General features: G+C 39.2%; 1 protein-coding gene across 3 annotated transcripts; it reads right to left on the reverse strand.

Annotated features, from left to right (window-relative positions):
• Positions 1-6,012: 6,012 nt before the first annotated feature.
• On the reverse strand, positions 6,013-19,859 carry LOC120419555 (N-lysine methyltransferase KMT5A-B). Of its 3 annotated transcripts, none has more exons than XM_052707711.1 (6): positions 19,700-19,859; positions 18,645-18,829; positions 13,465-14,374; positions 12,967-13,405; positions 12,714-12,904; positions 6,013-9,256 (listed from the first exon to the last, which is right to left on the reverse strand). In XM_052707711.1, exons 2-6 carry the CDS (start codon positions 18,652-18,654, stop codon positions 9,046-9,048), a joined length of 1,761 nt encoding a protein of 586 aa, XP_052563671.1. In that variant the 5' UTR covers positions 18,655-18,829; positions 19,700-19,859; the 3' UTR covers positions 6,013-9,045. The 3 variants fall into 3 exon arrangements, with proteins under 3 accessions (XP_052563671.1, XP_039438203.1, XP_052563672.1); XM_039582269.2 differs by having other exon boundaries at positions 19,544-19,854; XM_052707712.1 differs by lacking the exon at positions 19,700-19,859 and having other exon boundaries at positions 18,645-18,847.
• Positions 19,860-20,525: the final 666 nt, after the last annotated feature.

The raw sequence follows: 20,525 nt of genomic DNA on the forward strand, positions 1-20,525 counted from the left end.
TTACACAATTCAAATATGAATGACCATTTTTTAGTTGTATCATGGGACTACAAATTCACAATAAACTTGAGTCCAGTTGGGCAACATTGTACGACTCTATACAAATTATTCAAACGAATTTTCGCAATAAAAAGTAATCAGCAATTTAACTCAATTCCACCCTGGGGGTTTATATCAGAAGTTTTTTATTACTTTCAGAGGGAAATTATCTGCTTGGGTGAACGAGGATGGTGTGATAAAAACTAGAATCGTTTTTTGTTCGCTAATGAAGTTGTAATAGTTAATGGTAGACGGAAACAGTTATTTTTATCAACAATCAGGATAGCAATTCTCTGGAAATTTGACCGTTAAATATTATTTGTCTTTTTTGTAGAAAACTTGAATCTACATACACCAGGGTGGCCACCAGATTTTGATTTTCAAATTCCAGGTTGAGACCAACAGGATTTTTTTTACATCAATAAAATGTTTTTTTTTTAGGAGAAAGGGGAAATTTTTATGGGAGCTGGTCCAGGGATGTACACGAACGAGTTCAACTTTTTGCCTTCCTCACCTCAATGAGGAAAGGCTATAAAATCACTCAGGAAATGAACTTCTTAATGTTACCTCCTAGACCTACCATCATGTATACATATCGACTCAGAATCAAATTCTGTGCAAATGTCTGTGTGTGTGTGGTGGGATGTTGATCAAAATAATTGCACTTGATTATCTCGGCACTGACTGGACCGATTTTGATCGTTTTGATCTCATTTGGTCCGTATTGGGGTCCCCTAAGTCACTATCTATAAATAATTACGTTAAGTTACGTAGGTACTTCAAAACTATGCTTAAAAACTATTTTGACTAAAGTCCGAAAGATTGTAAAAAGGGTGATTTTTGTAAGGAAACCCGTCATGTTAAACATTTTTAGAAAGGTATTTGGAAGGCTTTTCCAAAGCGTCCAAAACGTTGAAGATTTGACAACCATATCAAAAGTTATGGCCACTTAAGTACTATGTATACACTTTTTTGAGGCCGGATCTCAAAAAATTGGATGAAAAAGTTGTCCGGATATAACATACCGCCAATTGTTGGATAAGTAATCGAAAACCCCGAGCGAGCCCAAAACATTGAAGATCTGACGACGCTACCAAAAGTAATGAGCTATTGTGCTAAAACATAATTTTGACGGATACAAAAAGGGTTAAAATAGCAAAAAATCCGGTTGAGGCAGCACTAAGTTTTATGGAATAAGCCCAGTAGGAATGCACCAATCACTAAGGTGTTTAAAGTATGGTTTTGCCTTCCTCACCTCAATGAGGAAAGGCTATAAAATCACTCGAAAAATGAACTTCTTTATTCGACCTTGTAGACCCGTGAAGGTGGGTACCTATCGACTCAGAATCAAATTCTGAACAAATGTCTGTGCGTGTGTATGTCTGTAAGTTCGAGCACCCAAAAATATGCACACGATTATCTCCGGACTGGATGAACCGATTTGGACCGTTTTGTTCTCATTCGATCCGTCTTGGGGTCCCACAAGACCCTAGTTAATATTTTGAAGTTTAGAAAAGTACTTCAAAAGTCATGCTAAAAAAACGATTTACAGCTAAATTCAGAAGATTGTAAAAGGGTGGGTTTTGAAGATTGCAAAAGGGTGGTTTTTGTAAGAAAACCTGTCATTGTATATGTGGCAAATGGGCAGTATTCATGATTGCTGAGAGTCGCAGGACTCTCGCCCTTTGCTATTAGTAAGTATCCAGCAAAGCAAAGTGTATAGCATGCATTTGATACTGTCAACTCCCATTCGGCTGTGTTCTCGTCGCTGTCATGTTGTAAACTGGAGCCGAGGGGGGTCCTGTTGTGAATTCTAGTTGGAGGTGGTCCGAAGATCATTGAAGAAGGTAGAATTCGCCATCACCCAAGACACGAAGGCACGAAGGATAGACCATGTCTTGGGGGGTGAAAGGATGATAGGATTTAGTGATAATACCACAATTTTAATATTTGTCTTTCTCTCTTATTTCAGACAAAATGTCTGGTCCGAATCCAAGGTGTTGCAGAAATCTTCCACTATACAGAAGGGGTCTTCCTTCTATCATTTCCTGTATTTTGAAAAAAGGTGGTGCCCCGAATGTGGACATATAGCTTATCACATTTACTCCATACGGTGTGAACGTGACATGCTGTATGTTTGCAATTGGTGCATTGGCTATTTTCAAAACAAGATAGATGTTTACTATTCTTTTAAGATACAATTTAGTAAAATCTAAAATCTATCCATCTATTTATTTTGCTATTGCTATAACTTGTCCCTTACCTCACAAACTTTAACTACTCTATTCTTCAAACTTGGAATCGCAATACATTATTGTAGAAATGTAACTGCTGAAAAAAATTGGTAAGAAATTTGGGCATAACTGTTATTAATATGATTAAAGGTACGTTCAATCTGTTTTATTATATATATTAACTATTCTAGTTTGCTTGTCTTGTCCCATATTTCACAACTTCAGTTGTTTTCTTGTAAACTTCTTGTTACAAGTTGGTATTTCTGTCTAGTTGCAAAATAAGGTTTCGTTATTCTTTCTTTCTGTGTTAGTCTGTTCCAATGTTCGATTTTATTTTACATTGTACTTATCCCATTTTTTCTCTTTTTCTCTTTCATGTACCTTGCGAGCATACGATGACCGAAAAAGTCATTGCATCAGCCAACACACGTGTATTTTTCACAAAGCCGCGAAACAGAACAAGTATTTTTATAAGTGCGTGAATAACAATCGGTCGTTGAAGCTCAAAAAATGTGAGAACAATATCGCGCCGTGGTTCAGTGATAATAAGGCGAAGAAATTAGACGAAGATTCCGCATGAAGAATATAGCGGAAATTATGTGTTAATTGCACAATGAGTGAAGGTTTGAAGTTGACACTATCAAAAGGGAATGGTAAGATGCAATAGTAATATTGCTAGGTTTGATAGTGTCAAAAGGTAAGATTAAGGAATAAGGATTATATGAAACTATATTGTCATAATTATTGTATTCACTGAAATATCTATCCGCTTTCTACCCCCAATGTGTCCTGCACTGGGGGTGCCTGGGGTAACTTCGAGTTGACCTGGGCCGCCCGAGGAATTATGTCGTAGGTGGTTCGTGTACTTCTCACTCACCTCTCCTCGCGGCAAGGTTTTCCGTAGGTCTACACTCGAACATGCAACATGGGACAGCATGAATCTTCAGCTGAAGCCGGACGAATGTATTCCGAAATTACAGAATTACAGAATTACAGAAAACCTGTCATTGTATATATTGTTAGAAAGGTTTTGACGTAGACTACGTCTTTGTCGAAGGTACTGGGGTGCCATTCCAAAAAACCCGGGCCGAAGGCCCTGGAATACTGCGTCATCCGTCAAACGCTTATATCTTCCTTCCCTCTAATCGAATCGACACGATTTATGTTCCATTCGATTCGAAAATTATTCAGCAATTTGCTATAAAACATTCATTGTTGGCAAAATAGTTTAACTATTGAAACAATTGAATGTTTTAAAATGTTTTCAAAATGCAGAGATTTTGCAAGCAAAATGAGCGCTTCCCACTCACGGACGGGAATGTCAAGTACCTATTTTGAGGGGAAAATCATCCGAGCAACGCGACCGAGTGTCGGTCGCGAAAAAGGAGGGGAAGTAGCGGGCCGAAAACATATATAAGAAAGTGCGCCAGTTTTCATTCCAGCATTCACGTCTCAGACGTCGGACCGGCAGCAGCAGCAGCAGCAGGAAAGCTCAGCCCAGAACAGCAGCATCAGCAGGAGAGAGACCAGAGCAGCAGCAGCAGGAGAGAGAGGGACCAGAACTGGAAAAGAAGCGCGCATCGCCTTCTCGTCGTCACCGTCAGCCAGTTGCCTCTCGATGGCCGGACCGTTTGGATCTTTAGTGGTAGGGGGTGAAGACTTACCAACTCTTCGGAGTTGCCACACTCCCCGTCCCTCGTCCCACCCGGGACGAGGCATCAACAAGATGAGTCGCGCGCCTGCTGCCTTCCCCCGAAAAGCCTCTCGTGGGTCAAGCCGTGGTTGTGAAACAATCAGGACATCCAACTAGCTCGTCGCATTCGCGGCGAGCGCTTCTGAAAGAGTTACGTCGTATCCAATTCCAAACTGTTGAAACAGTTGCCCTCATCCTCCGTCCCTCGTCCCACCCGGGACAAGGCAGCGAGCTGCAATAATTTCAATTTAAATTTCAGGAACAAATTTTGGTCCTCGGGGGCGACGGAATGCACAGCTTTCTGAGGCTGCTCTCGTCCCCAACCCCTCTGCCCTCCCCCCATTCTGCTCTTAGCATTCTTGCAAAAATTCATCCAATGCTCTCGTTTATCTTCAAAATCAATAATTTTGTATTGATTCATGCCTAGAAATGCTAAAAGTTTATTAATCTTATTGAAAATTTCAAAGAATTTCATTTTTTCGAGTGTCGAAAGTTAAACAATTTGCTACCCGATTTGATTCTCACCAAACGCACACATCTAAACTATACGTAGTCTACGCCATTCCGGTTATGTCTGTGACATAACTACTTTGACTTTTTGAAAGACCTTTCCAACGAGCCCAAAAGATTGAGGATCTGAAAATCCTATCAAAAGTTATAAATACTTTAGTGTTTTTATATACACTTTTTAAGGCCGGATCTCAGATATTTTGATAAAAATAAGTGTTATTTCTACACTTTTTTGAGGTGTTGTAGTGTACACTCAACCCCCGGTGGTTGGTCACTTTTTCGTTTGACACTTTTCTAGTTTGTACCCCGTTGGTTGGTCAAAGTCAAACTAAAAAGTGACGAACTGTCACTTTTTACACGGTGCTCACGCACACTATCAAAACAAACGTTTGATAGTGTGTGTAAACTCCGAGTAAAAGGGGTGTCAAACTAAAAAGTGACCCCGTTCGTTTGACAACAGTTGGTGTCAAACCATCGGGGTTTGAGTGTATTCACTTTATGAATGTGAGGAAGGCACCAACCCTAGGGGTTAATCACTTCGAGTATACTGCATACGCGTATCATACGCACATAATATTCTTATTGTCTGCATACCGTATTGACGATATAGACCCCATATTCGTCGTATTTGAGGTCATATCTACCCAAATATCAGCGTGAATATCATACGCGCATAATACTCGCGCAGTATTCATTGGCTGCATACCGTATCGACTCCAACATTGGCTTCATATTGGTGCAATATCAGAAGTGAATTGCCCTTTGCACCAACCACCTAAAGGTGAATTAAGTAACGTTTTCGATAGATCTCGCCGAGACATAAAAAAAGTCTCCTAGACCAACTCTCTAAACGCTGGGGTTCAAAAGTTACAAACAGTTGAATTTTGGGTCAAAATGTACAAAAAATTGTATTTTTGCCTTTTCTAAAATCACTCATAAAATCAAAAAATAAAGAAGTTGGATGAGAAAGTTCGACCTTGTATGCACCGAATACAACTAGTAAATGCTGTTCGTCGCTGTGTATATTTACCATGTCCTGTTCTTTTCAAACAGTGAACGCTGCAAGTCGGACATCAAGGCCCAACTTTGCCACGAGTTCAAGATGAAGGACATGCGAATTACCTTCTGGGGATCCGAAGTGCAGGAGCAAGGACGAGATTGCTCTGGACCAGGAGAGGTATGTGGAAGCGATTTTGAGTCGGTTTCAGACGTCGGTCCACCTAGAGAAGTAGAGGATATCAAGTCTGTGCCGTACCATGATGCCTTTGGGTGCTTGACGTACTTGGCAACAGACTGGACATCTGCTCAGCCGCTTCAACTCAAACTCAGGTGAGAAGCATCTGTTCCGCTATCTGCGGTACGACCTCGAAGTTTCGTCTAACCTACGAGAAATGAGGAGCTTCGAAGTCGGAAGTCGATCACCGCCCTAGGTGGAGCCGTGTCCTGAAGCTGTCGACACACGACACCATTTCATCCGGGACGCTCTGGAGGAAGGCGGGTGATATTTTTCAACGGCCACCAAAAACAAGCGTGCACTTCATTCAAAATGTTTAATCATTATGTGGTGTATAAACATACATCGATATTGTTTTTATCTTCTTCTTCTGGTTTTTTGGATCTCTAAGTATAATATGTCGATATTAAATCGCGCCCTACAAACTAATCGCGTCAGCTCGCTCCGTCCGCGGCTCGTAACTAAATTTCCGTAACAATGTATATGTTTCCATTCTCTCTCATTTGCATTTTTTTCTCTCCGTCAACAAAAAACTCTAACAACTACGTTTTTTCTGTTGTGTTTGTGTTTTTCTTTAGAAGCATTACATTACATCCAGCGGAAAAAGAACGGGGAACATGGTCCCCTCAAATCGATCGGTCGCATCCGCGTATTTTTGTTTTGTTTAGAACCTGATTTGTAACTCTTTCCTGCCACGATCGGCGAGCTTTTTGTTAACGTTCTTTGCTTTCTCTCTCAGCAGCAGCAACAGTTTTTTGTTTTGTTCGGGTAGTAGACACAAACGGATCCGGCAGTTTGCATGTTTGCAGAGTTAAAACAAAAGTGGGCTCAAGGAATAGCTAACTACAGAGGCGGTTTTTTGTTTGTTGCACAAACATCGGAGATTTGTTTCTTTTTATGCTCTCAATTGTAGTAGATATTGTTGATACATTATCGTGTGTGTTCAAATGACTCTTAGAAAGACTGACTGAGCGGTCTCCCAAAGGGTTTGCATTTATGATAGGGGAGATTTGTCCACTTTCTTTAATTTACAAATTGAAACGGATTGCTCGGGAAGAAATTTAAACTCTATCATTCTAGCAGCTAATACGTGGTTTTGTATGTTAGTACTATCGGTGTTTTTCTTTTAAGTATATTTGTGTCTGATTCTACGCTAAGATTTAATTTATAAATACATTCCTAGAGCGTTTTCAAACCTTTCCTCATTTCATCAGCATTCCTCTGAGAACAACAAAAAAAGTGAGGATTCCAACTAAAACTGCGTTTGTTCCAACTGAAGCAATGCTGCTGGGTAGAGTTTTTTTCAATTACCTTACAAGTCTAGGAAAAAATCAAACTATCAAACGAGATATAATGCTCAAACACTTCTCTAACTTTGATCTTACGTATTAATTTAGTTATTTAACTTTAATACACGCGGCATGGTTCTATCGAGACCATCTCCGGAGTACAATTTAGTTTTACATTCCCTCCCTCGTCGACGAATTGTACTGTGCTGTATGGTAAATTATATATGGTAAGAACCAAACTCTAAACTTTAAACGAATCTACCTACAAAGTGTGCCTTAACAAACCTACGACATACATATTTCGAAAAAATGTTGGTTTTGGTCATTCTCGGGTCATCACTTTTCCGACTCTTGTCTCTCAGGAAATAAGTAAAACAACTCATGTTGACTAAACTGACACGAAACGAAACGACAATGTGTTTGTTTAATCCGTTTCGTGCAATAAAATCATTTTTCCGAAACAAAATGGCAGTTTCTTTGTGTGGGTGTTACTAACTCCCCCATCTCTCGGCTCTTTTCCTCTTTCAGCAAACACAGTTTAGCTTTTTTGTTTAGTTGTATATTATCTACGTCCTATCGTAATTGCGTATAAGTTAGGCTTTGCGGTGTGTATTATTTTATGTATGTATGTTATAAGGTTAGAGGCAATTGTTGAACAACACAAACTTATATACTTTCTCTCTCTTTCTTTCTTTGCTGATTTGTTTGTTATTTTATAGGAAAAATCTGTCAATTGTTTCACTCCGGTTGAAATAAATAAAGTCTACTTTAAACTTCAGAACCTAGAACTACTTGCTGACTTACTTATTGAATAAACGAAAAAAAAGTGTACTTGTGAAATTACTGTGAACAATTACGCAATTACAAACGCCAGATCCGATAAATATTAGGGTGGCTCTCTAGTTTCTCTAAAAAAGTTGCTCCAATCTCCTGTAGAAGGTTGATAATTTTTCGGTTGAACGATCCTTGAAAGATCTCGTGCCCAGTCCAATGAATCATCTCTGCTGTTAACTTTACAAAGTAGGCCTGGCCGCTTTACCAAGAGTTGCGTGACTGAGAATGCGCGACGTTTGAAAGTGCAAAGCAGCCAGCATTCTTCTTCGCCCTCGATGTTTCAATGCTCTCACAGAGCGCCGCCTGCTATGACCGTCATATCGGAGCGACCGTCAGTGATCGCACACAAAGTTGAAACGAACGGAACCAAGCTCGACACTCATGCAGTCGCCCGACAGGGTGACATAGACTCTCTCTTTTTGGCTCGTTTGGTGCTGCGTGGTTACAGCAATCATTTGAATGCAGTCATGGGCCAAGTGATTGAAATTTCGGTAGAAAGTTAAACGAACGAGAGTCGGGTGGGGTGCCGTGTGTACGTTCAAGCTAATGAAGAGCTCAGGCACCATTCGTTAAAAATGTCGAATGATCGCAAGCTTTGGTTGACAGTGTGTTAAAAAATTGTCAAAGCACCAAAAAATCTATAGCATTTTTTGATAATTTTTGAGTAGAGTAGCAATATTTAGAAGAAAAGTGCCCAAAATGCAAGGGAAACCAAACAGCAAATTTTTGCGATTCTACAGAAGAATTAAACACAACTTCTAAGTTCAGACATTGAGAAAATACCTGTGGGATTTAATCTTTCGGCATTTGAATCTTTTGACCTAGCGTCAAGAATCTGAACAACCGACGCAGAATATTAAAGAACCACCCTGAAAGGATTCCAAGTTCGAGATGAATATTCGTAATGTAAAGTGCACAAAACGAAAAGGAAAAAAAATATTAAAAAAAATAAATTATTACTCTTACAGCATTCCTGATCGACATTTGTATTTTTGTTGTTGTTGTTGTTATTGTTGTGAAATTAACTAATAGTAGCATATAATTTTACTGTGACGATTCCAATTGAACCTTCATAATGTGTGTGTGTGTGCTGTTGAAACTGCCGAACTTCATCAATTGGAACTCAACGAGGAACATTGCAACGCCTCACCCCAAAATCAAAAATACTTTTAAAGTATGGCGGCGCGGCCACGCAAAACTCACTCAGCACTTCTAGAACGCCAGCCACGGGTGGTGCTGCAGGGCTTCCTTCGACCGGTCGCCGTAATCGTACGTCACCTCGACGCCCTCGGGGATGTCCTCTTTGGCAAGCAGCACCAGGTGCGGCAGGTCGTTCACCAGCACGGTTTTGGTCATGAGGTTGCCGTTCCGCGAGTGGTTCACCAACCGGCCCAGCTTGCCACTCTCGGCGGTGGCGTCGATGCTGGAAAATGTTGAGAGGGGAAATTGTTAGGTCGTCTCCACGGGTGGGGTGCAAATCGAGTTTGTAAAAATTCAGCATTCAGTTTTTTTTCAATGTTTCAATAATTTTGTATTATTTTTTTTTTATTTCATAGCTTCTATGAGTTAGGGGAAATTCACGTATGTTTGGCAGATTAAGCACTCGGTCCTAATTCCGTCCAATTTGCTGATTTTCACTATTTAAACAACTTTTGCTCATTTCCTATTGAGCTATTTATAGATTTCAGTTGAAAACGCTTTTTATGAGCTGAAATTGAACGTCTAAGTGCTGATGTGGCAACTTTAGAGGCACGATTTAATTAGATACTGTTCTCCTATTTGAATTTTATGTTTTTTTTTTGTAATATTATTTTAATAGAATTTTTTTCTTTGTAGAGTTTTGAAGTTTCTTGATTTTTTTTGCAGAATTATTTATTTTTCAAAGTTAAAAACATCAAAATGTAAAAAAATTAAAAACATAAAGTATTAAACTTACAAATTTAAAAGTTCTAGAATTTAATTTAATTATTTAAACTTAAGAAATAAAAAATAAAAAAATGCTATTACAAAAAAAAAGAATTCAAAACTTTTAAGACCATAACATCTAAAATTTAAAAAAAATTAAACCCATGAACTGTCTTTTTTAAATTTTAGATTTATTTTTATGTTTTGAGACTTTTAAATTTTTAATCTTGTAATTTATATAAATTCCTTAAATGTTGAGCCTTTTATATGCCCTGATTTTTATTATGAATTTTATGTTTATTTTTTAATAATTCGAATATTATATATTTTTATTGCTGTAATTATTACAGTTTTTTGAGTTTTTTTATTTGTCTAGGCTAGTTTTATCATTTTGTTACTTTTTTTGCATTGGGATTTTAGTTTCAATAATTATTTTTTAATGCATGGAAATTTGTGTATTATTCGAATTTTTAATTTAAAAAAATCTGAATCTTTTGATTTTTTTTTTCAATTATGATATTTTTTTCATATTTTTCTTAGTTTATGTTGCTTGGCTTTGTTGTGATTTTTATGTCTTTTAATTTAAAGTTTTTTTTAGGAGATCAGCCAGAGACCGAACCACTTCAGTTGAGTGTTAAGCGGTATACGCACATAGGAAGAAACCGGTCAAGAAAAATTTCAAATGGGCAGCAGCGGCAGCGAAAGCAAGCCAGAGAGGGTGAAGAAAAGCCCAAAAAAAAACGCTCCCTCTCCTTTGCTCTGCTGTTGGTAAAGCTGTTTCTTGATCCCTTTCCTTCCGATCTCCATACTAGCCTTTAAGGAGGTATCAGACTACGGCAAACAAACAAACAACAATCGGCAAACAAACAGCTAATCTTTTTGATGGTTTGCCTGCATTTGTTTGCAGAAACGTCAGTCTGCATAAATTATGCTTTGTTTGCGAGTTTGTCAAACACGGAAATGCGAGTTTGTTTGCCATAGTCGAATGCCTCCTTTACTGCCCCTGATCGCATAAATGTCCCATATGCATTTTCATCGTTTTTGAGTCATTGATGCAGTTTTGTTCAGAATCGTGTGATCTTTCAGAAAAGCCTATAACATCCAGTACTTTGTTCTAGAAATCTTGGGGAAATCCAGTTTTTTCGTTAAAATTTAACACGTAGCCTTATGTATGGGACAAACTTCTTTCGCGTTTTTCTCAGCTTGCTGTTTTTGCATATGGGACATTTATGCGAACATGGGCAGTTTAGTAATCGAATTATTTTGGATTGTCGTCCCATTATACTATGTCTACTATGATCAGATCTTCGTCGTCTTTCCGTTTTATCTTCTTCTATTTTTTAGAAATTTTCAGCTCCTTGATTTTTTTGAAGTTCTTTTTAAAAGGTCAACAATTCCCAAATTTAAAAAAAAAAACAGAAAATCTAAAATAAAAACAAACTGTAAAACGTTTTGTTTAGTTTCATCGACCAATTATAGATCTTTAAAAAGCATTGGCTCTCTTTTTGTTTCTTAAAAGAAATTTTTTGGGTTGGAAATTTAACTTGTTTAAAGTTATTTTGCGAATTTGTTAAAAATACTAAAAATTAAACAAGAGAAGTAAAGTTTTTAGTAAAACAAAAGTTGCTTAAATGATGTCCTGGACACGGAAAACATAGAAACTTTCGCAGAAAAAAAATGTTACGCATTTTAATGTATTTTACAAGCTGTTTTGGGTTATTTATTGTTATAAATTCTTTGAATTTTGTGCATTTCGAGACTTTTTTTTATTAGGTCCTATGAACAAATGTAAACATTGAGTGTATCCCGCCTACTCTGATGGACATTGACATATGATGTAAAAGAGATACACTCATGTTTACATTTGTTTATAGGACCTTATAAAAAAGTCGAGATAAGAAATATTTTCTGAAATTTTATATTTTTTATTTCTGTAAATGTCTTTATTTTTTTCAGGTCGTGTTTCAATTTTCAAAAAATGATCTTATGAAATGATTATTATTTTGCATTATTATATTTCATTGATTATATATAGCGAATCTCAACGGGGGTACCGGGCCTACTTGATTTACATGGCAAGGGGAACCAAACTAGAAGAAGGTTGAGAATCGCTGAATAACAACACTATATTTTACACTAAACATATCCTACAAACAACAAATGAAACTGTAAACTGGAGCGTTTGGTACGGTATGTCCGTTGTGATCCGTTCTTAGAATCCTCTCTGCGATAAACACAACGCAGTAGGGCTGGCCGCTTTAATTTTTGCAATACATTTCCGGGTGTTCTCGGATGTACTGCAATTATTAATAATGACAAGAAAAGTGCAAGACTTTCCAGCATGCTTTCATCGGACTGGCTGCGTTTGTGTTAGATTAGATTAGAGATTTAATTCAATTTTTTAATGCAATTTCAGTAAATATTTTTTCAAATTTAAAAAATGGTAAAAAATGCAAAAAAAAATGTAAATGTTGGGACCATGAAAACAACAGCAGATCTGGGCTCACTGATCGCAGCTGGATCTGCCATCATGTAGATGCTTTAGACTCTGCTTCATTCGTCTATTGTCTCGCGACGTAATTGTATCGTGCAGCCGCACAGGCGGCTTTGTATATTTTGTACATTTTAGTTTGTTTGTCCGTAATAAATATATTTTAATCTGTGGCAAAACATGTATTTATTCGCGGTCCGACTAGAATGCAACAGTAAAAATAAAACTAATACAGAAAATCTAAAAAAAAAACTAAAAATTTAAAACCGTTTTTCAATTGTTTTGATATCCATTCCATTTGACACGGTACCCAACTGACCCAAAATCGTGTAGGACAGTGAAAACCCGATGAACTGTGTTGATAAAGTTTGCCACGCTCGCCAGGTACCAACGCGGTGGTCTCGCCATCGAACTCGGTTTGCCCTCGTGTTTGCCCCCATCGGTGGAAACACCCCCAAAAGAAGCTTTCTTCAATGCAACTCACCAGTGCTGAACGTTCTGATGCTTGAAGTAGTACATGTAACATCCCGTGCTGTCGTCCTCGGCGTACTCCTGCTCGCGCAGCTTCGCCTCGGCCATGTCGATCAGATCGCCGATGTACTCGACGACAAACTCCCCGCGGGCAAACTTTCGCGTGGTCACAATGCCTCGGCCCTTGCCCTCGAACTCGACAATCTGAAAAGGGAGAGGATTTAGAGTTTAGAATGTTATCGCTTGCGCCGTCGAACTTCTCTTACCGTCAGTCCGGACTCTCGCTGCTCGTAGATCGCCCGCTCGAGATCGCGGTCCCGCTCCCACTGGACTTCCTTCTTGGTTTTCCGCACGCTGCGACGCACCTGGAAGTAGTCGGTGACCTTTTTGTTGGCGGCGACTGCGGCTGCCGCGCTGTTTGCTCGACTTTGGTTGTTGTTGTTGGTGTTTTGTAAAGCTGTCGGATTGGCAGCCGTGTTTAGCACCGGCTTTTTCTGCTTCTGCTTCTGGAGAAGCGTCGCTGGCTTGACGGTGGCGGCAGGTGGAAGCATTCCCGTGAGAGTGGCGGCGGCGGTGGCGGTAGCTGCTCCTCCTACTACGGCTCCAGTCTCGAGCATTGGGGAGGCTTCCGGAACGCTGCTGTTGTTGGTAGGCACGCTGGTTGCCGCTTCTTCGAGGGCGTTTTCCAGTTCCTTGGTGTGGAGTCTGAGGGAAAAATTAAATTTTATATTCTACTAAGCATCAACCAAACACAACACTCTTACCTCCGCTTCGACTTGACGTTCTTCCGGGGTTGCCGCTTGCTCTGGATGTTCAGATGTGACAACGCAGACGACGGGCTGGCGACAATCGACGAGCTCTTCACTGGCGAAGGGCACACAATTCGGTGCGGCGTGGCCGGTTTCCTCCTCTTACCCTCCCCGGGCGTCGACGGTTCAAACTGTAACGGTCCTCCGGCGGCAATATTGGTGATGGCAGGCAGGATGACCACTCCACTGTCTCCGCTGTCGCACGAACTGCTGTCGTGGAACGTGGTCGAATCAATCTCCGTGACCTGGGTGGGCTTCGACAGGTCCAGTGCAAAGTCCAACGGTTCCCGCTTGAGGACATCGACTCCTCCTCCTACTCCTCCCCACACCGGATCACACTTCGGCGGGGAAAACTGCGTCTGCATCTCCGTCCCGAAGAAGCTGTTTTTGATGATGACCCTCGAAGACTGTCCAACAGCCGGGCAGCTTTTGTCAATGTTCAAGCTGAGCACCGGCTCCTGCAGGAAGATGTTACTCGCGGGATTGCTGTTGGCCACGGCGGCGGCGGCGAACCCGAGCACCATCAGCGGCGACTCGGCGATCGACTCCGACGTGTTGTCGTCCGTTAGGTCAATCACGTTCTGCTCCGTCGGTCCGGGCGAGGACGGTTTTCCGCTGCTCGTAAAGTACCGGTCGATGCCGTTCAGTTTGGTTCGTCCACCGCGCAGGACCATCGCCTCGACGGCCGGTTTGCGGCCATTGGTCAGTAGTTGAGAGTTGTTGTTATTGTTGGTAAAGTGCTGGGAAGGGCTATTGTTGTCAAATTTAAAATCTTTACGCTTCGGGCTGGCGGTGTCGTCTGTTGTGGTGGCCGTCGCTGCGGCCATCACCTGGCCAACGGTGGCCGCCTGACGGGTGCGGCGTCCTGGAATCAGGGGAGAAGGTAGAAGTGTTAGACAAAATACTTGGATTTTAAACTAGTTCTGTTTTAAAAGGATTCGCAAAATAACAAATAAGGCAAATAAAAAAAGAGTAGTGCGTCCATCCCGGGAATTCCCGGGACAAAAATACCGGGATTTTTCCAAAACCGAGAATTCCCGAATCCCGGGATTTTTCATATTTTGTCCCGGGAATTCCCGAAATTGAAAACATATCAAATTTTGGTCTAGGAATTCAGATTTGGTTGTGGAAATTAGTAATCGATAAGCATTTTAAAGCATTAAAATTTGTATTCGGCATATAACAGCATTAATTTGACAGGGAAAATTGTTCAAATTTTTGTTTACAGATCCGCAAAATGCTTTGCACCTTAGATATTTTCTACTAAATTTTATTTATTTAAAAAAAGACTTATTATTATATTCATGTATATTTATGACTTTAAACTTGAAAAAAAGCATAATATTTTAAAAATTATTTAGCTATTCATCATAAACCGGCATCTGGAGCAAATCAGGACAAAAGTAACGAATTTAGATTGCTGTTTAAGCTAATTTGTTTTTGAATAATATTCTGATTGTTTTGATTGATTTCGATTACAACAGGAACAGATCAAAACAATTCGTACACCGATTTCCAAATTTATTGCTCTAAAATCTCCTGTACCTATTCAGACTGCAGTCCCGATTATCCCCAGTTGGTAGTTGGTTGGTAGTGACTTAAAGATAATTTTTAAAATATGTTTTTAAATATAAAACATAAAATTCCAAACTTATCCAAAGTGTTACATTGTCTGGTATAATTTTATTTCTTGTTGTTTTAGACACTTTAATTGAAATTGTATAAGCTTTTGTAGTTATATTATATAACTAAAAAAATAAAAGAAATATATTCAAAATTCTGGTTCAATTAAATTCCAAAGCACATCAAAGAACACATTTTTTTTACTGTGTTTTAAACTATCTAAAGACTGCTGTCCTTGTTCAGATTGAAGTGTAGCTTATCACCATTAACAGTTTTGAGCTAATTGTATGATTTAAGCAAGAAAAACGTAACAAATATAATGAAAAAATAGATTTTTTGACTGCTGCAAAAATTTACCGGGATCCCGGGAATTCCCGGGATTCAAAAAATATTTTTCCCGTTTCCCGGGAAATTAAAAACCCGGGAAAATTGGACGCCCTAAAAAAAAGCTATCACAGATTACTACTTAAGTGGTCATAACTTTTGATAGGGTTGTCAGATCTTCTATATTTTTGACGCGTTGGATACGATTTTTGATTCCAAATCGCACAATGGGTTACATCTTTGATCCGAAATATCTGAGTTCAGGCCTCCAAAAAGTGTACAAAAAGTACTTAATTGATCATAACATCTGATAAGGTTACCAGATGTTTGATGTTTAAGACTCATTTGAAAGGTTTTTCAATTATCCAACTAATGACGGCTTGCATGATGGATCCGGACATCGTTTTCTTCGATACATCTGACAGCCTCCAAAAACTACTAAAATATCACCTAAGTACTCATAACTTTTGAAACGTCAGATCTTTAATTGTTTAGGCTCATTGGAAAAGTTTTTCAAATAGGTACCGTTTTTTACAAAAACCACCCTTTTCACAATCTTCCGGACTTTGGCCTCAATCGTTTTTTAGCACAACTTTTGAAGTACTTTTCTAAATTCATAATATTCACTAGGGTCTTAAGGGACCCGAGACGGATCGAATGAGGCCAAAACGGTCAAAATCGGTTCAGCCAGTCCGGAGATAATCGAGTTCATATTTTTCGGTGCACGGACTTAGACATACACACGCACAGACATTTGCTCAGAATTTGATTCTGAGTCGATATATACGTGAAGGTAGGTCTAGGAGGTCAAACTAAGAAGTTCATTTTTCGTGTGATTTTATAGCCTTTGGTGAGGAAGGCAAAGAAATATTTTTAAATATTTTTGTATTTTTGTACATCAAGTTTAAGTTCAGTGCCGGCTCTGATACTCTTCAAGTGTGTTCGGGTGTTCCCCTCAGGAACTGGGAAAGATTTACTTTTTTTAAAGTTTGAGTTCTGCGCCTTTTTTTTTACTCAATTTTGAATATTTGTATTATGTTATCACCGCCATTTTGGCCGCCAACCGAAAAACACGCAACAAGGTCAGTGCCATTGCATGCTCTGAGGTATCAATCCTTGGCCTGCAATTCAGTTCGGGAATAATCGAATCACAGAAAAAAATGTTTTTCGTTGTCTTATTTTTTACCTCCAAACTACGCTAAAATTATTTATAATACGACCAAAATGGCGGTGTCAGAATATTAACAAAAATTGACTGTGTTATCTAACAGGCATTTAACAATTAAAGTTTGCAGAACTCGAATTTAAGGTTAAAAACAAGATTATCCGAAGTCCCATAAAAACCTTGGGATAATCGAAATTCGGATAATCGAGTCTGGGCTGTAGTTGATTGCCTATCACCGCCATTTTGGCCGCCATCTCGGATTTACATTCTTTTAACCTATTGCGTAGTCATTCTTAAACTGGACAGTAAAAAAAACAACGAAAAAAAACCTTATTTTATGATTGGATTATCCAAAAATTCGATTATCGGAAGGGACATTACATTTTTCCAAGGCCTTCGGATAATCGAGTGTTCTAGGACTGAGGAGTAGGGTCTTTCAAGGACCGGAGTCGTTTTCTGAAAGTGCGTGACGATTCACGCAAACTTATTGGATTTTGATTTTTTTTTAAATCCTCAAAAAAAAAAATGCTAAGTAATTTGTGGATGACGCCTTATCCAAAGTTCGATTATCCGATGGTCTTCTAACTGTGGGTAGTCGAATCACGTTACACATATTTTTTACTTTTGTTTTATTTTCTTTCTTGCACTAAGATTCAAGTTCAGCGAACCCAAATTAGTCAAATTTGGATGATCGATCACCTGGTACATTGAAAAATCTGACGACACATTTTGGTTCTCCATTTTGCATTAACTATATATTATTCCAAGATCACTTTAGCACAATTCTGTGGTTGTATTTGGTTATAAAACGACGAAAAAATTAATGATTTCATTTTGGCAATCCGAAGTAAATTTATTAGAGTTCCGAAGTAAATAATTAGAGTCAATCCACAGATAAAAGTTCAAAAGACAAAGAAGTTAAATACAAATCAGTGAAGAAAATTGTGAACATGTGAGACAAGAAAACAAAATGGTGTGAAAATAATGAAATATCAACCAAATTATTATTAACATTTCCTATATAGATTACAATCATGCAAGATAGCATATTGTTGCATAAGAATATTTACATTAACGAACCAACCAACCCCGCGACTCTTACTTAAATTTGACATATTTTTCCAGACTCTAACAAATTTAAAACCCTCCCAAGAAGATCTCCCCAATCCAAAGCAAGCAGGTTGAAGTGCGCTTTGTGTGCTGGCTGGCTCTGGTTGTGCTTTTGCTTCTTATTTTCTCCCCCAAGTTGTTGTTTTGTTTTTATTGAATGGAACCTTTTCCTCTTCTTCCGTTCGCGGCACTCGGTTTTCTGTGTGTGTATGCAAGAGGGAGAGAGAGCGTTTGTCGTGCTGGTGCTGGTTGGTTGAACTAAATTTTGCGCCAACTGCAGAAAATGAATGAGTGGCAAATTGAGTACTAAAGCCCTTTGTCAATTTTTATCTGCAACGGTAAAAAACACGATCAAAAACCATTTCTGATCACTTTTTTTCATTTTAATGCAAAAAAATAACTTCACAAGACAACATTTTTTCGATAGATCAACTATGGTCCCCTTGGAACGAGCTGTCAAGTAGGACCTTTTCTGTCAAGAAGGACCGCGAGGTTAATTTTTCAAAATTGATTTAAAAATCCATTTTAAACTCTTTGTGGTCGTACAAAGGGTCATTGTACTCAGAAAAATAAGCTTTATCGCTGTAAACAATAATATCAGCAATCTAAGCTTCATTTTAGGACCCAATTGGAAAATGAAAGATCGAACTAATATTCTGTTCTATTCTATGAAATTCTTATGGGAAGCGCTACATTGATCAGTAGGCCGTAATTTGGTTCGTTAAAATTGCCGAACAAAGCACACTTTGATGGTTTGGAAAATGCTAGACGGAAAATATTTTTTCATAACCAAACATCATCATACACAGTAGGCTGTAGAGCAGCGCAAAAAAAAAAATAGAAAACTAAAGCGATGACAGATTGTTCCGATTCCGAGGCCAAATCGGGCGGCCACAACGCTTCACTGGCTTACCTTTGACCATGATTTTCCGCTGCGATGGGTCACGAAATTATTTCGAGTCCAGAATGGAAATGAAGGCGGATTTTACACACTTTTCACTCTTCACGCTCCGAGCGCAACCATTTGCGTTTGTTCTTGTTGCCTTCTTTTTTTTTTTTAACAAAGCTGTGCGAGTGAACGCACACAAACACACACGGCTGCGAGTATTCAAAAGCGACGCTAACATTAGAAAGGGGCGAATGAGGCTACGGCATTCGTTTGACAGTTTTGTTACGTTACGGCACGATAAATATAATAATGTAGGACTACGTCGTAATCGAAAGCACGACATTTTTGACAGCAGCAATTTTGTATTAAACCCGACAAACTTCGTCTTGCCTTTTTTTCGTTTGTTGACGTTTTTAGCTTGTTTGCTTATTCAGCTTTCTGTGATCAAAATTTGATTTTACGCAACTCTTCTCATACAATCTGTAGATTTTCCGGGATCGGTTCCAGAGTGGCCAAAGTTGTCACTTTTTAGCGTAAGAACCTTCCTTGGACTTATACGAACCCAACGCAACAAAGAGCACCTAGATCCGACGCTCCGTATTGAACTGATTCGCGTTCGAACAAAACTGTCGAAATTTTATATATATAGAAAAGATCTAAAATAATTTTTCATAAGGTCTTATCTGCATAGGAAACCCATGACTCATAGATTGTTTAGAAAATTTACTCTAGAAATCTGGAGTTTCTTTTTTTGAAAAGGTCCAATAAACCAAATTTTCAGTTTTTGTCTAAAACTTGTTACTGTGACTGATGCGTAGTCCTACGCCATTTAAGTTATGTCTACGATACTCTAATTTAAATCTTCGTCACAATTGTCCCTGCGCCCCTTTCAAATATTACCGCCGACTATCCCTCTCACTCACACAGCGACGATCGCAGCAACCCGCGACGACGGATAAGCAGAAAGAAAAATATACGCGATGAAGCCCCCGTTTCTTCTTCTTGTTTATCGCGTTGCACACTTTTCGATTGGGGGGCACTCTTCTATCCCGCGGGAACACAAGATCCCAGATGCCAACCTGGAAACTCCTAGCTTATCGCGTTGCCCGCGACACTCCGGTGCTGGAATTTGTCTAAAATAACGCGATTTCGCACACTTTTTCTCTAAATTATTTTCGCTGGCTTTTGCCTCGCACTCGCGCACACACGACCACCAGCAGCTAAAATATCTTCGACGTTCCCAACCAAGGCTGTATATCATAGGTACTCGCGATCTTGCTTTGCATTAGTGTGAGTGCATGGCTCCGTGCCACTAAAACCAAAACAATAACAAACGAACAATAGAGCTTTATGACGTTTCGCGTACACACACTAGCGCACCATTTGATTTTGCTGGCCGGACAAAATTTAACCTCAATCTTTTTCGTGTACGTACACACAATACATGCGCACGTAGATACCTCTATGGACCGTGCCAGGAAAACCAAAACATAAACAATGTCAGTGTCAGTGGAGTGAGAGAGTCAGAGATAACGATTTTGACGACCGCACTACTACACACTCAATCGCGAGTACCTTAGGTAGAAAGCCATGGTTCCCAACGCCACCAGCTGATTTAGCGATCTTGGGATGAGGACAGAGTTGCCAGCATTTTGAAAGTGGCAGTACAGATTTATGTTATGATGATGATACAGAGTTCTGGAACAAGAAACTTGCGATTACAGGTTTTTGCACAGTTATTTAATAGAGTTATCTACGTGCGCATGTACTGCGTGTACGTACACGAAGGGTACCCGCCAGTAAAAACAAATGGTAAGCTAGTGTGCGTGAAATCATGCTTAGATAACTCTAAGACTAAGTTTTCTAAGACCGCTCTCAGGCACACCATAGGGCTTTTGTTAATTT

The sequence above is a fragment of the Culex pipiens genome, chromosome 2 (assembly GCF_016801865.2).
Source record: "Culex pipiens pallens isolate TS chromosome 2, TS_CPP_V2, whole genome shotgun sequence".
In the NCBI taxonomy this organism is placed as follows: domain Eukaryota; kingdom Metazoa; phylum Arthropoda; class Insecta; order Diptera; family Culicidae; genus Culex; species Culex pipiens.

Coding starts and splice junctions, on each gene's coding strand:
- LOC120419555 (XM_052707711.1), bottom strand. Junction 13,406..13,464: donor AACGTCAAGTCGAAGCGGAG/GTAAGAGTGTTG, acceptor TTTTTCCCTCAG/ACTCCACACCAAGGAACTGG. Junction 12,905..12,966: donor AGCGAGAGTCCGGACTGACG/GTAAGAGAAGTT, acceptor CTCCCTTTTCAG/ATTGTCGAGTTCGAGGGCAA.